Consider the following 14,786-nt stretch of genomic DNA (forward strand, 5'->3'; position numbering starts at 1 on the left):
TTGCCCCTGATCATGAGGCCCAGTCCTGGCATGTATTCTGCTGAAGATGTTCTGAAGACACCTGGAAGTTGTCTTCTAGTCTTTGTTATGCTTGAACTCTCCATGGAACAACAGTCTGGGCACTGCATATTACCAAACTTTCATACATGCAGATGGGAGGGAGTGCATTCTCCAGGCAAACATTCTGTGGAAACAATCTCTTTCAGAGCCTTAACTTGTCAAGGATACCTCTGGTCAGTTAGGTGAGTTTTTCTTTTATGGCTGAGTTTTTCTTTTATGTCTCTCCCACAGAGACAATGTGGGAGAAATTAATCTTCCTCTGAAAGCCACAAAAACGTTCAGAAAGGAATACAGTAAAGCAAGGTTTCTCACTAGGAGCTCACAACACCAAAGACTAAACTAAAGGATAAAAACACACATGGAAGATTGCTCAAGTCTCTGCAACACAGTGAAACAGCTGTGGTCTGCAACAAGACCATTGTCTCATTATATGATGCATTAAAACTTTTCGTAACTCTGTCTATGTCTATGTCATGGCCATATCCAATGCATTATAAACATAGTACCTCTCCACTGTAGCACCCCGATTTAGATGGAAGAGTGATCTCTGGGAGGCCTCCTGTAGTCAACTAGAAGTTCGGGGCGCTTCGCGGCCCTCACCTCTAGCACCACGCGGCGCAAATGTTTTTTTTTCTTTTATTCTTTTTTTTGCTTGGAAAAGCAAACGTGGCAACCCGCGATGTTTTCATATACCCAGTTGCTTGGAACCCGCGAACCTGGCAACATGGCAAGAAAACTCCCTCTCTGGAGGCTGGGGGGTGCTGGGGGATGCTGGGCAGAGCGACCGAGAGATCAGTGCTCAGTGCAGTGGAGGCATAGAGTCAGCGTTTCCAGACCTGAGCCGACAGCCGCGGCCGTTTTCTCTGTCGGCCAGCGTCTTTTCCGGGTTTTTAGACAGCTGGTGGATGGAAAAGAAGCTCCACCCACGCGGCTGAATGCCGCGACAGCCAGATTCCCGGAAACGCTTGCCCCCGCGGCAGTCAGCCGCCGTGGGTGGAGCTTAATTTCCATCCATGGTCTTAGTGCCTGACTATTTTGAGGCTCATTTTCTTTCCTTTTTAAACCAAATACTGTTTCGCGGTGACGCGGCCCAAACCGGCTTGCGGCCCATGCGGGGACATGTTGATCTGATATGCGTTCAATGCCAATCAGAAGTCTCTGTGCCTCCCTTCCGACACCACCATTCAGTGCCTGGGACGAGTTCCTTCATGCCATCCAGGTATAGAGGACATGCAAGCTTTGTAGTGGTTGATTTCATTACTTCTGTTCCACACCCTGCTTGCTGCTCCTGGAAGCTGTTAAAGTGTGGATGTTGGATGTGGCGAGTCAGAGAGGCCGCTTGCATCTTCATCAGGTACCCATTGGCCATTAGCCACAACCTTCCCTCTTGGGTTTAAAGGTGCACCATCATTCGGTCACGCACGGCGGGTTCCTGACACGGCATTGCTCCTGGGGACTCCCGCTTCTAGAAATATTGGATTTCTGTTTCAGTTGTAGCAATCCATAGTGATTTTTTTCTGTCTTGTGTTGGCAGTAGTGTTTCCTGCAATAGTGCAGGAATATAGCGCATATATGGTAAGGAATTGTGGCTTGTACACAACCTAAGGTTACCATTAGGTTTGAGAGAGAGGACTGGCAAATCAACTACTGGGCAAGAGGACTGGTGACCCACGTCTGTATTTAGCCTCAAAAGGACAATGGAAACATACTTTATGCATGTAGTATGGTATTACTGCGACCGCAGGTTGCATTTACTATAAAATTGTGCATTTCCCGTCAGTCAGTCAGTCAGTCAATTGGTTGGTTGGTTGGTTGGTTGGTTAATGGTTGGTTGGTCACCCCAGGCATGACCATATATGGTCCATGCATAATTGCATGATTCATTATGCATTTTATAATGACTTATAAAGGACAAGCATCATAATACTTCATAATTGCTGGTCACTACATCATGCTGTATGTATAATGACACAGTCACAACAGAAGGTTGTCCTTGTCCTGTGTCATGTACGACACTTTAAATTGGTTAACTCCTCAAGCGAGGAGGCATTTCCACTGGTTGATTTTCATTTTTAAGCACATTTACTTTAATTATCCATCATACTTAAAACAGTTATTAGTTACATATAACGCTAAATACCCTCTTAGACATACTCAACAACTTTTTCTGTACCCACAACATGTAATGAAATTGGGAGACGTGCTTTTCAGTTTAAAGGTCCCGGTATATACTCATATTGTAAACAAGGCCTGTTCAACTTACTAGGATAACACTACTTCCGGTAGTCTGGAAATGTGGCTTTTCAAAATAAGAGTTTGACTTGGAAAAATGCTGGCGTGAATTAGATCCTAATTTTTCAATAAATGCTAGCGGGCTAAGTGTTAATAAGAACAGGAGGTCAATCTCGCCTATTCTCTTATATTGGTTGAGTGTTGGTGATAATTTCGCTGGTCAAAGTTCAGACTGATGTGAACTCTGTCAGGCGTGATGTCTATACACAACCATTTCATTTTGCTTCATGTTTGACATTAATGAGTGGAGGGGGAACAGTTTTTGCACGTTGTGACCGCACGTTGACGTTTATGTCAAACAGGCCATGTACAAAAATAATAGTGTAAATATTGGTCTTTTTCACTCACAGTGTGATAAAAACAAAATAACCACAGTCTTACTGCTACACTAAACCACCTAACAGGCTGGAGTTGTGTTGTGTATATGTTTAAACGCAGATGTTAACAATATATTGTTAAGTTGTTTGTTTCAGCATACATTAATCAACATGCTGGTCATGATAAAGATATATTTTATACAGACAGCAGGCTAATTTAGAAACTTATGAGAGGCAATGAGTTGGTGAGGGAGAGGTTTTGTTTTGTTTTGTTTAGATTTTGTTTGAAAACCCAAAGGTTAAGAATCAAATATACAGTATACAATACATACAGTATACTATATGCATTACAATCTTGAGCTTAGTTTCAAGCCTTTCAAATATTATTTAAACAACAATCTCCACTTAACTCACAGAATGTAAATGTGTTCAATGGGGCAGCTTTAAATAAACGTGCTAATGATGTGTCAAATAGGCTCATTAAAACCAAGGTTTCTCTTTTTCAGTCTGTATTAATTGCCTGGACTCAATCCTGGGCTGGTTACCCTAGCAGCATTTACTCATTTAGTGTGTGTGTGTGTGTGTGTGTGTGTGTGTGTGTGTGTGTGTGTGTGTGTGTGTGTGTGTGCGTGTGCGTGTGCGTGCGCATGTTTTGACTGTCCTGTGGCCCACACTCCAATCTAGACTAGGCCAAGATGTCACATGTCACACTATTATCACCCCATAAATCTTTGCAGATCTCAGTACACTTTTCTTTCATTCTCTCCAATTGTGCCACAACATTCATGTGTGCCGAAGAACAAAAAAGACGTGGCCATTTACTTTTGACAGAGATTAAATTAAAGTTTCGTATACCATACCATGTGTAGAGGAACACAGCAATAATATATGATTTAACAAAGATTGCCTTTCTTTTGCGCTTAAAGTAGGTTGTACAAAACGCAATTTTAAACAAATTATATACAAATAATTGGCTTTATTTTTAGGTCCCCATTTCACAGTAGTTTGAAATGAAGGCTTTGTTTTGATAGATTTCCCATGACTCTTGTGGCAAAACTAGAACATGGCAGCTGCAGGGTTCAGACACCAAAGCGTCCATTGATTACATTTACGGTTTCCATCCCCCTCTCTATCACTTACTCAGACACAACAGTACTGAGTGTATTACTATTGACTACCAATTTGCCCACAGGGCCTTCCCATTGGACAGTGTGATTTAAAAGCATAGAAGGTAATTTGTTCAGCTTTAAATATATGTGTAATGGTGTAAATGTGTTGCCTTAGGAACACATAAAAATGAAAAAGCAATGAAAGACCCCCTTTGATCATGTCAGCATAATATTGAGCTAGCTATTGATAATTGGCTTAAATAATGAACTTTGAATCTTGTTTTATTATCACAGTAATTAGACGACAAATTCATTAACAGCACACCTTACAGCTTGGAATTGATTATAGTTGTGGGGCTCTATTTTCGTCCATGCTAAACCCCTAAACTTATTTTTTTCTTTTTTTACTATTTTGAAAAACACTTTTGAATAATTCAACTAGCCGTTCTACATCAACACGTTGACAGCTTGTAGATTGGCTATTTTAATTAACTATTCAAAAATGGTTTTCAAAATAGTAAAAAAAAATAAAAAAATAAAGGCAAAGAAGTTTAGGGATACGGGTTTAGCATGGACGAATATCTGGCATTTAAAATCTTTCTTCTTCTTTGTTTTACGATTTCTATAGATTGGACTCTTGTCTTCCAAGAGAATAGTATTCTGCTGTACCACTAAGGCATAGATTTGTGTATTACAGTATGTGATTGCACAAATACTGTCACCGTTCGTGTGTGTGTGTGTGTGTGTGTGTGTGTGTGTGTGTGTGTGTGTGTGTGTGTGTGTGTGCGTGTGCGTGTGCGTGCGTGTGCGTGTGTGCGTGTGTGCATGAGCTTTCAAAGGTGAGCCAATTCCAGACATTCAGTCAGAGTTTCTTTCCAGTTAACTACTTGTACCAGTGCCTAGTAGCTCTCAACACCAATGGAGGCACGAGTGCTGAGTACAGTGTTTGGGTATGTGGGCGTGCTGGGTGTAAATCGGGTCAGCTAGGGTTAATCCATATGGATTACCCACAACATTTAGCAGGAGCCGCCCATATCTCCTCCCTCCTTCCTCAGTGCTCCATCTCGCTCTCCTTCTCCCTGTTACCCCCATAAATCTAAGGAGGGAGACAGGGCAACAGGAACTTTTTAGGGTGCAGGAGAATAATGGGGTCTGACAGACAAATCCCAGAGAAAGGCTTCTCGTCTGCCCTGTTTATTCCCCCAGTCCCTCTGCTGGTCTTTCCACACGTAGGCTAATGGAGGCCTGCTAAGACTCTGAAGGTCCTGATATTCATTATATGCAACACACCAGAACGATCAGTCAGATACTATACAGTTCTGTATAGTGTCCCAGTTAAAGGATTGCATCTGTTAACTTACAGTACAGAATCATCCGTTAGTTGCTTTTGAAAGTTGAATGTAATTCTATGGAGATATTTCTCAAGTCCCATTGATTTGTGCTACTTTTTCAACTGCTTTGAATGCAACTCAACTGCCTTAAAGAACATCATTTTTCAATTAATGTGCGTACAGTGTTTAACCTTTAATTAATGCAGGCATGTGATAATTTTGAGCACATTCCTACCTTCTTGTAAGATATGATATCAAACTTCTAATGTCTCATTTCTCTTCTAGCCAATCGGAGCTCTAAATCCGAAGCGTGCAGTGTTTTATGCCGACCACTATGAGACATGGGAAGATGACCAGACGCTGCCATGTCACTACAACTCCCACTATTCCACTGCTGCCTCGACCCTGCAGTGGCTTGTGAGGCTAGTGAGTAACTCCATTAACTCAACCAATACTTTATGGTACTATAATGTTATATCCAGGAATCTGGCAAGCATTTTGTCTTTCTGAATAGTGACGAGGCAGAACCCCCACTGTAAGAAATCATTCGTTGCTGAGTTTGCATTAGGTTGACTGACACTTGTCAAACTTGATGTTGGCGCTCCTTTGAGGTCTGTTGGTTGGAGCATAAGAACGCCCACCTTGATGTGCATACAGCCCAACATCTCAATTTGATTGGCCCCCGAGTTCCACCAGAGAGCCCCAGAAAGAGCGTTTCACAGGCCAGTAAACTGGCATATGCGAACTAAATAAAGAGTGGCTGGGTAATGATTTACAGGTGCTGCGGTGGCAGGTTTATGTGTTTCAGACAACCCAGCAAGTGCTGGCAGACATGTCCATCAAGGTTACTGAGCACTGTCCTCATTTACTGTGGAGGGGGAGGACACATACACTCTCACGTAAACTGTTCCCTCCACAAGGCAGGCCCACACGACCTGCCCAGCCTCCTGCGGTTCGGACACATTGATAGTGAAGAGACAGCATATTAATTTGAAAGCGCTTGATGGGGAGTTTTGTACTGAAGTTTCTCCCCCCCCCCCCCCTCATTAGTAAGGGACTGATGAATTGGGAGATCTCCCCAGACAGTAGTTAGACTGGCCTTCGTGGCATCACTCCCACAATCCCTTTCTTCCGCTGTTGAGTGATCCGTCCGCCACAGCCCATGGTGTCCACCATCTCAGGATGAGAACACCAAATATGAGCCAATTACCACCATTACTCACTGTATTCAGGAAGAGCACTAATTAATTCTCCCTCAGGCATGAGAACAGTAAATGAGTGAGTGATCTCCACAGACTGGCACAGGAAAGGATAACAATGAAAGAATGCTGCAAATTACATTTACATCTCTTCACTTTCATGTGTGTTCCATGAGAAAGTGATACGATTTCACTGTGACTTAAAATACAGTTTTAGAACTTGATTTTGATCATGTATTGTAAGATGGTGACTTCATATTTGTGTGTGGGGAGTTGTTGAACTTGTTGGTGTGTGTGTGTGTGTGTGTGTGTGTGTGTGTGTGTGTGTGTGTGTGCGTGTGCGTGTGCGTGTGCGTGTGCGTGTGCGTGTGCGTGTGCGTGTGCGTGCGCGTGCGCGCGTGTGCGTGTGCGTGTGCGTGTGCGTGTGCGTGTGCGTGTGCGTGTGCGTGTGCGTGTGCGTGCGCGTGCGTGCGTGTGTGTGTGTGTGTGTGTGTGTGTGTGTGTGTGTGTGTGCGTGCGTGTGTGTGTGCGTTTTTTCCTACATAGGAGCCCTTTACCACGTTCTTCCTTAGTGTCAATAACAACAAGTTTGACCATCCCGACTGCACCTTTTCAGCCATTGCCTGCTCCTGGAGGAATTGCCAGAGGGACACCTCTGATGTTAAGGTGAGAAGAAGGAGAATGAATTCGGCAGGTGTTAACAATCACATGCTATTTATAATTGTACTCAATCCTTTCCTCATTTCACTTTAATTCATCTGTAAACATTGATTTCTACAAGACTGACAATTGCCTCTTACCAAAGTAGTAAATAGTATACCGGAACAAAGGTATCCATGATGGATATGTGATGTGTGTCTTAAAACTTTAAACAGTATTGTACTTACCTATCAAGTTAATTACAAGTGATGTGTTTCTGCTATGTTTGGACACAACACACATCCTTTCAATAATGTGTTTACTTCCGCAGGTACTGTGCCTCTCCATCACTGCTATTAAAGTCAAGGTCTAGAAATGTCTCAAATATATACCATGAATTATAAATGGCATAACCAAGCAGTGAAGCACAAAGACCAATAGCACACACTATTTCACACTAAGCCCAGAGAAACACACATTTGATTCAACTCATATTTGAAACAAACATGTTTAAAAATAGAGGTAATATGCCTGTGCGTGTGTTTAGTGGTGCTTGTGAACAAAGGCTGTGTCTGCGAGAAAGACAAAGCCCTCCCTTTGCAAACCCAGGGAGCAGTGCTGAACACGCTGAACCCTGCTGATTCGCCTCCATTTTGCCCACTGCATAACATCACAGCAGGGATATGCACTGACCTCAAAGTGTCATATATTTCTAGCACACCCAGCATCGAGTAGTGTTGCCCTAGGCAATTAATAAAGCATTAATGACAAAAGCTATTTAAAATGTAGTCTTTTATGTACAGACAGGGTTGTTACATGCCAGGACCTAGAGGAAAGCGGCCAGCAGTCTATGCGAGGCAGACGTGGAGAGCTGGAAACCAACGTACAGTCGAATAGTCAAACGCCACCCTGTTAACAAATACAGCCTACTTTAAACCACTTGTATGCCTGCATGCATTTGTTTTTACACACATAGGTCTATTACATTACATTACTTCCTGCTGTGGAACATTGCGGTGAACAGCAGTATTTCATAATAAATAACAGGATAGAATTATTACAAGATAGCTTGTTTGACCCCCCCCCCCATCTCTCTCCCCATTTCCTGTCAGCCTACTGTCTGTCTAATATAAAAATAAATAAAGGAAAGCCACAAAAAAACATTAAAAATAAATAAAAAGATAGCTTGTTTGGTTTACCTATGGTGCATTAGGCTGTGAAGCAGAGCCAATATTATGACTATTATATCATATCACATATGTAGTCTTTCATATCATTACTCTTTCTTTTTTCCTGCTAATTTCCCCAGTTTCGCTTGCTGCAACAACAAAAAAAGTAAAAAAAAGTATGAAACTAAAAACCTCTGCAAAAAAAAAAAATAGACCCACACTGGCTTCCTGGCATGCATTGAAGACAGATTTTGGCTAAGACGCAAACTGACAGATCGACAGACGTGCACATGCACGCACACACACAGATGGATTCACGCGCAAACACACAGTCGTGCTGTGTACACACCCACGGCGGGTACTGATTGAGACTGAGTGGAGTGTCCAGGGTTAAGGTCAGCTACAGCCCAGTGCGGTGAGTGGCTCATCAGAGTTCTGATTAAAAGGCAGCGTGTTTTTACCAGGGTGCCTCCTTCATTAACCCCGGCCTCCTTCAGCAGTAATGACGACAAGACCAGGGGAGGCAGAGCCCCTGACGCGGATGACCTCCTAAAAGAGCAAGTCAAATGGAAACAAGGCTGCACTGGCCAGCCCTCTACTCGCTAAGCCCCTCACCTCCACAGACCACAACCACCCTATCACCCCATCATTAGTGTGCATCCATACCTCCCACTTATTTTGTGTGCGTGCATGTGTATGTGTGCATGTTTGTCAAGCAGACACAGCCACACTAAGGGGATCGGAGACAGACTTGGCTCCCTGTGAACACACACACACACACACACACACACACACACACACACACACACACACACACACACACACACACACACACACACACACACACACACACACACACACACACACACACATATATATATATATATATATATATATATATATATATATATATATATATATATATATATATATAGACACACACACACACACACACACACACACACACACACACACACACACCAAAACCGCCAGCATGCTGTCTGAAGGAATCCAGCAGCACTCCACTGGTGACAGATTTTGACGAACGTGTCATTAAGGTGACACAGTGTAAAGCAATGGAGGCTTGTGTGATTGACTTGTTAGCCCATTACGATGCTGTTGCAGAATTAATGGCTGCCAGGGGAGGTGGGCTTGAAAACGGAGCTGGCAGTTTTAACGGCTTGGTGCTGAGTTACGGCAGGAAGTTTACAAACGAAAAAGAGGAGGGAAAGTGTGCGAGAGGGTGGAAGAGAGGGAGGAAAAGCTAGTCTACTCTCTTCCCGCTGTCGTGTGCAGAGGGTGAAATGTGACCAACAGCAGACCTGGAAGTTTTATAGAGCTGTACCATGTCATGCCAACTCCCTCTCTCTAAAACCTTGTGATTTATGGGAGCCTAAAAGCCCCATATGTTATGCACCCTATAGGCATGATAAAACTCCACAGCATTACTGCGCCCTGCCATCATAAAACAAGCCTAATACAAGGATTAAAAAAATCTTATGGCCGCGTTCACGATTTGGGTCCACTCATGAAACGTCAACAACAATACTTTGTCCTCATTAGAAAGCTATTTAGAAAATGTTTTCGTAATGAGGACAAAGATGGTGGAGCTACATTCCTGGTGTGCATATGCCTCATTGTGCATCGCCCGCTCAGCTCTCATGGTCTGCACGATCAAGAGAAAAAGGGATTAGAGTAGGGACAGTAGAATGAGTGAGACTTGATTTATACGTTTGGCAAAGAATCTTTATTTTCCAAGAGTGATGTCATGATGCAGTATAGCATTTATACTTCCTTTGGGAATGGTCTTTTCTGTAAGCCCAGGTAAATGTTTGTCCTCTTGCTCAGGCCTTGGAATCACACTAGGGATAACATTGAAGGCTCGTTTTCCACACCGACTTCCCCTCCTCCATACCGAGGTCCTGACCCCATCACCAGAGCCCTGCGACTGGGGAGAAAAACCCAACTCTGTTCCAGTTTCATTTAACTCAACAAACACCTCCGTGTAGAATAACCTGACTAGCACCTCTCAGCAGCTCCGTGTGGCCTGGTGTGTGGCTTGTCTGTGTTACCGTTTCTCTCTGGAGTGTCCCTCGCTCTCATGTGGATACACAGACTATAAAAAAATAAATCCGTTTAGCTATCATAACATTTCTTTCTTTTTTTTACACTCGGAGTCAATTAACACTGAGGATGTTACTGTAATGGATGTGGTGACTGGTTGATAGAAAAGTACTGTGGCTCAAGAGGTAGAGCAGGTCGTCCAATGATCCATGGGTCGGCGGTTCGAATCCCGGCTCCTCCTGGCTACATGTCGAAGTGTCCTTGGGCAAGACACTGAACCCCAAATTGCTCCCGATGTGCTGGTTGGTACCTTGCATGGCTTCCGCAGCAATCGGTGTATGAATGTGTGTGTGAATGGGTGAATGTAATGCACTATCTATGTAAAGCGCCTTGGATAAAGGCGCTATATAAATGCACCATTTACCATTTACCATTTTACATTACTGGAACTTGTTAACTTCAATAACGGCATACATCCCCTTTCTTTCTCTCTTGCGTGCGCGTTTAGGAGCTAATCCCAGAGTTCTACTACCTCCCAGAGATGTTTGTCAATAGCAATGGCTACCACCTTGGCATGCGAGAAGACAGGGACATGGTGGGTGATGTGGACCTGCCAGCCTGGGCCAAGAAACCAGAGGACTTTGTTAGGATTAACAGAATGGTAGGAACCTATTTTATTTAGCATATTTAGATGAACATACGTATTCCCTTCAATTCTTTTCAACATGCAATTCATGACCACTGTTATACAGCGCTTCAGCATTTTCATTTACATTATAAATAAATACTTTGCCGTGAGTACAGTTTTCATAATTTAGATGCTCATGTTATTCAGGAGTGAAATCATGCCCAAGCCCTCTCCCTCTGCATCCTACAATATGTGTCTCCCTGCCTTATTCATAAAGCATAATAAAGTGCACCGCTCGATACTAACACTGTACTCCTGACCCCAAGTGATGTCACTAAAGGACACAGCCAGTAAGAGTGGCCTATAATGTTACCTAATGCCAGGACTCATCAATCATGACTTGGCTGCTTGCAGGGCGCGTGTGTGCGTGCGTGCGTGCGTGCGTGCGTGCGTGCGTGCGTGCGTGCGTGCGTGCGTGCGTGCGTGCGTGCGTGCGTGCGTGCGTGCGTGCGTGCGTGCGTGCGTGCAGGGCGTGCAGGGCGTGTGCGTGCATGCGTGCGTGCGTGCGTGCGTGTGTGTGTGTGTGCATGCATGCATGCGTGCGTGCGTGAGTGGTGCACGTGTGCGCGGTTAATCAGGAAAGGATATTTGCATGCAACATGGAGCTCCCAGCAGGCATTGAGGGAAATGAAGAACCAAATCTCCTCTACTGTCAGACATTGGAATCACATGGATAGTCATAGCTCAGCAACCCATTGTACATTCTATAAATATACTAAATGCAACAGTGTTGAAATAGGTCATACATTTGAGCACATATACTGTACACTTGCAAGGGACTGAAAACAGACAATATAGTTCCAGCTCAAAATGCCAAGGAACAAAGTTCCAAGTGTGATGTGTAGCCCGAGGTTAGAGGCTGCAGCGGTTCCAGCCACAGGACCAGAGGTGGGGGAGGACTCTGGGAACACACTTGACCTTTTCAGCAGGAGTGACAGGGCTGGGAGGCCGTCTCACGGAGGTGACCTTTCCCCATACTTTACCCACGCTGCCTGGTCAGCTACGCCAGCCTTTGTACAACGACGAGGGTGCTGGTGGGGTGGTGGGTACAGGGGAGAGGCAGGAAGCTACTATATGTTACAGCTACAGTATGTGGCATCAAGACCAGCTTGCTGAAATGAGACACGAGGATCACTGAAGACTAGATCGCAGGGGATATTTTGAACATTTTGAAAGGTGCTTCTATGGTATTGTGCTGCGTTTTTAGGTCGATGTTTACGCAGCCTGAAAACTGTTGTCCTCCATTTTTGTCTCTCCTTTGTTCTGTTCTTTTGCCAGCCTACACTCTTGCCTGCTCTATTATTTCATATCTCTCTCCCTCTCTTCCCCCCCCCCCCCCCCCCCCCTCTCTCTCTCTCTTCTCTGCCTCCACCCTCCCTTCCTCCCTCCCATTTCTCATCTTTGCATGTGCCACTTTCAATTGCAGTGATATGCCCTGTGGCTAGCTCAGCCTCTGTGTGCTAGAGCTGGCTTTGTTGGTAATGGCTGTTACTCCTGACTGCGAGGGGAGGAGTATAGATTCCTACAGAAAATCCTTACACCATTATAATAGGAAATTAAGGTTTTGTAATGTAATGTGGAGTGATGCATCAACACACAACTTCTTCCATACGTAGGTATTTTCTAATAATTATCTGCCCCAAGAGCTCGTATCTAAAATATTTTACAGACACTCCTGTAAGAAATCTATTATCGCTTTTCACACTCAAGTACTTTATCAACGTTACCCCTGCAGACGGTTTACCGTAAATTGGATAGCCATTAGTATTGAACAGCTTTCTTTGTTTCCATGTGAAGATAGCTGGTCATTATTTTTAATAGATGGGGAAATGTGATATGCATTTCCCAAAGGAGTGCTCAGTATGAGTTGATCACTGTTTGTACATATTGGACAGTAGCCCCTGCATGTCTGCTGCATTCTCTACTGTACATTCTGAGACCTTTTCCAATAAAACATGGCTAGTATTTAGCCATTTTAAAGCCAGCTTTATTTTTCTCCTTATACTGTAATAGTTCCTCCTTGTAATAATCTCAGTGATACACTATAGTTTCCCTCTATAGTCAGCTTAACTTGGTAGGTGGAAGTTGTTTTTATCGGTTTACATTTAGGAGTTCTCACAATTGTGTTGTGCACTATTTTGTTTCTTGTTGTGTACCCTCCTGTGCTCTGCTGTATGCCTCTCACCTCTAATTGCCCTGTACTTCTCCGACAGGCCCTGGAAAGCGAGTTTGTGTCATGTCAGCTGCATCAGTGGATTGACCTTATTTTTGGCTACAAGCAGCGAGGCCCTGAAGCTGTGCGCGCCCTCAATGTCTTCCACTATGTGACCTACGAGGGCTCTGTCATCTTGGACGGTATTACTGACCCTGCAATCAGAGAGGTAGGACACTCGTGTCACCATGGAGACCAAGTTGACCCCCACCCATGCCTCTTATTCAACCACAGATATACTTCTTCCTGTCTCTTTATGCCCTATTTCTAGTGTGTCCTAAAGCTCCCAGTGCAATGGGTGCATGGCATGCACCGGGTGCATTTATATCAAGCATCTGTCAATCATTTAATGTGTCATGCAAATGTAACCCACAGGAGAAACAGGCAGCACTGCTGACTCAGCAACTTTGCATTGAGATTAGACTCATCTTTTAACGACCTGAATTATTAACTCCCTCCGCCTCAGATAAACACTAATCTTTTAATAGCTATCCACCGGGAGGAGTTCAGGATGCGTCCCTCTCCTCATTAGGATTTTATGTTGTCGTTTTTCCCTTTGACTCTGAGCATTTATGATCTCTCCTTCCTCTATCAGATCAATGAGTGTGGGCTGGCTTGAGCAGTGTGATCAATCATTGGAGGTCACTTGATCAATAGACAAGAGAGCGAATCTGCTCGTTTTTAGCTAATTAATTGAATATCTATGAACTGGTCTCTTCACCAGCAGAACTTGTGAATGGCTTAATTGCATGGCCAGGATAGGGGGAACAGGGACTGCAGCAGCTGGCATGCATTGTGGGGCTTTCCAGAGTGAGCTCCTCTCTCCCTGTGATATCCACCATCTGCTGTCTGCAAAACAAGTCATTTATATACTGTCACTTCCAGGGGCGCCTTTATTTATCAAGTGACCACTATGCAAATGATTTTGCAGCAGATACAGGGGATCTAATTATCAAACAATATTGCGGAAGCTTTGGTTTCCATCATTTCATGGAATATTTTAGACAATGGCAATTACTTTGTTTAGTTTTTTGCGTCTGACTCAGGATGTGTAGCTGTCTGCCACGCTGCCTACCACGATAGCTGACAGTAGTGTTTGTTAGCTTCACATTAGGAAGCCAGACACTCAGGAGTCCCTAATTGTCGTCAGTTGATAGCCACTTGTGACATGCAGATATATTTGTGCTGGAGAGAGAAATTAGCTTAGCTAATTACAACTGATATGATGCTGTTTTGATGAGTACTAATTAATACATGTCTTACCGCACCTTCAATCAATATTCTCTGACACCGGGTGCATTCCTTTCTTCTCCAGGTTGCTAATGCCTCTTTTAGCTCAATCTCAGCCTAAAATCGAAAGTCTACTGAACAGGTATAATGAACCAGGTATGCAGTGATGCAAAGATATTACATTAATTGTATGATGTTCCTTGTTTATTTCAGCTCTAAGGTTCACTTTAATTAGTTTTAGAATGCACCCTGGTATTTTGATTATTTAAATTCCAAGCATTTCAACAATTTGATTGAATTGAGGGACTGTACTGTCAATATAAAAGTTCTACTTTGCTTGACTCTGTCGCAGAATTAATTTAGATGATTTGTAACTTAGACAATTTCCAATCGACCTTATTTTCTCTCCTGTCATCTACTTTTTTCTCTCCTTGTTTAATTACGTGACATGACAGCATCAGATTTTGAGTTTACCT

At 43.6% G+C, this 14,786-nt stretch overlaps 1 protein-coding gene across 1 annotated transcript in view; it reads left to right on the forward strand.

Moving 5' to 3' along the window:
- nbeab (neurobeachin b) overlaps window positions 1-14,786 on the forward strand; it is a 268,935-nt gene that overhangs the window by 234,972 nt on the left and 19,177 nt on the right. The window contains exons 45-48 of the mRNA XM_079513569.1: window positions 5,395-5,535; window positions 6,855-6,974; window positions 10,689-10,841; window positions 13,082-13,249. Coding sequence (XP_079369695.1) covers window positions 5,395-5,535; window positions 6,855-6,974; window positions 10,689-10,841; window positions 13,082-13,249 — 582 coding nt within the window. The remainder of the gene's footprint in view (window positions 1-5,394; window positions 5,536-6,854; window positions 6,975-10,688; window positions 10,842-13,081; window positions 13,250-14,786) is intronic.

The sequence above is a fragment of the Electrona antarctica genome, assembly GCF_951216825.1.
Source record: "Electrona antarctica genome assembly, chromosome: 11".
Lineage (NCBI taxonomy): Eukaryota > Metazoa > Chordata > Actinopteri > Myctophiformes > Myctophidae > Electrona > Electrona antarctica.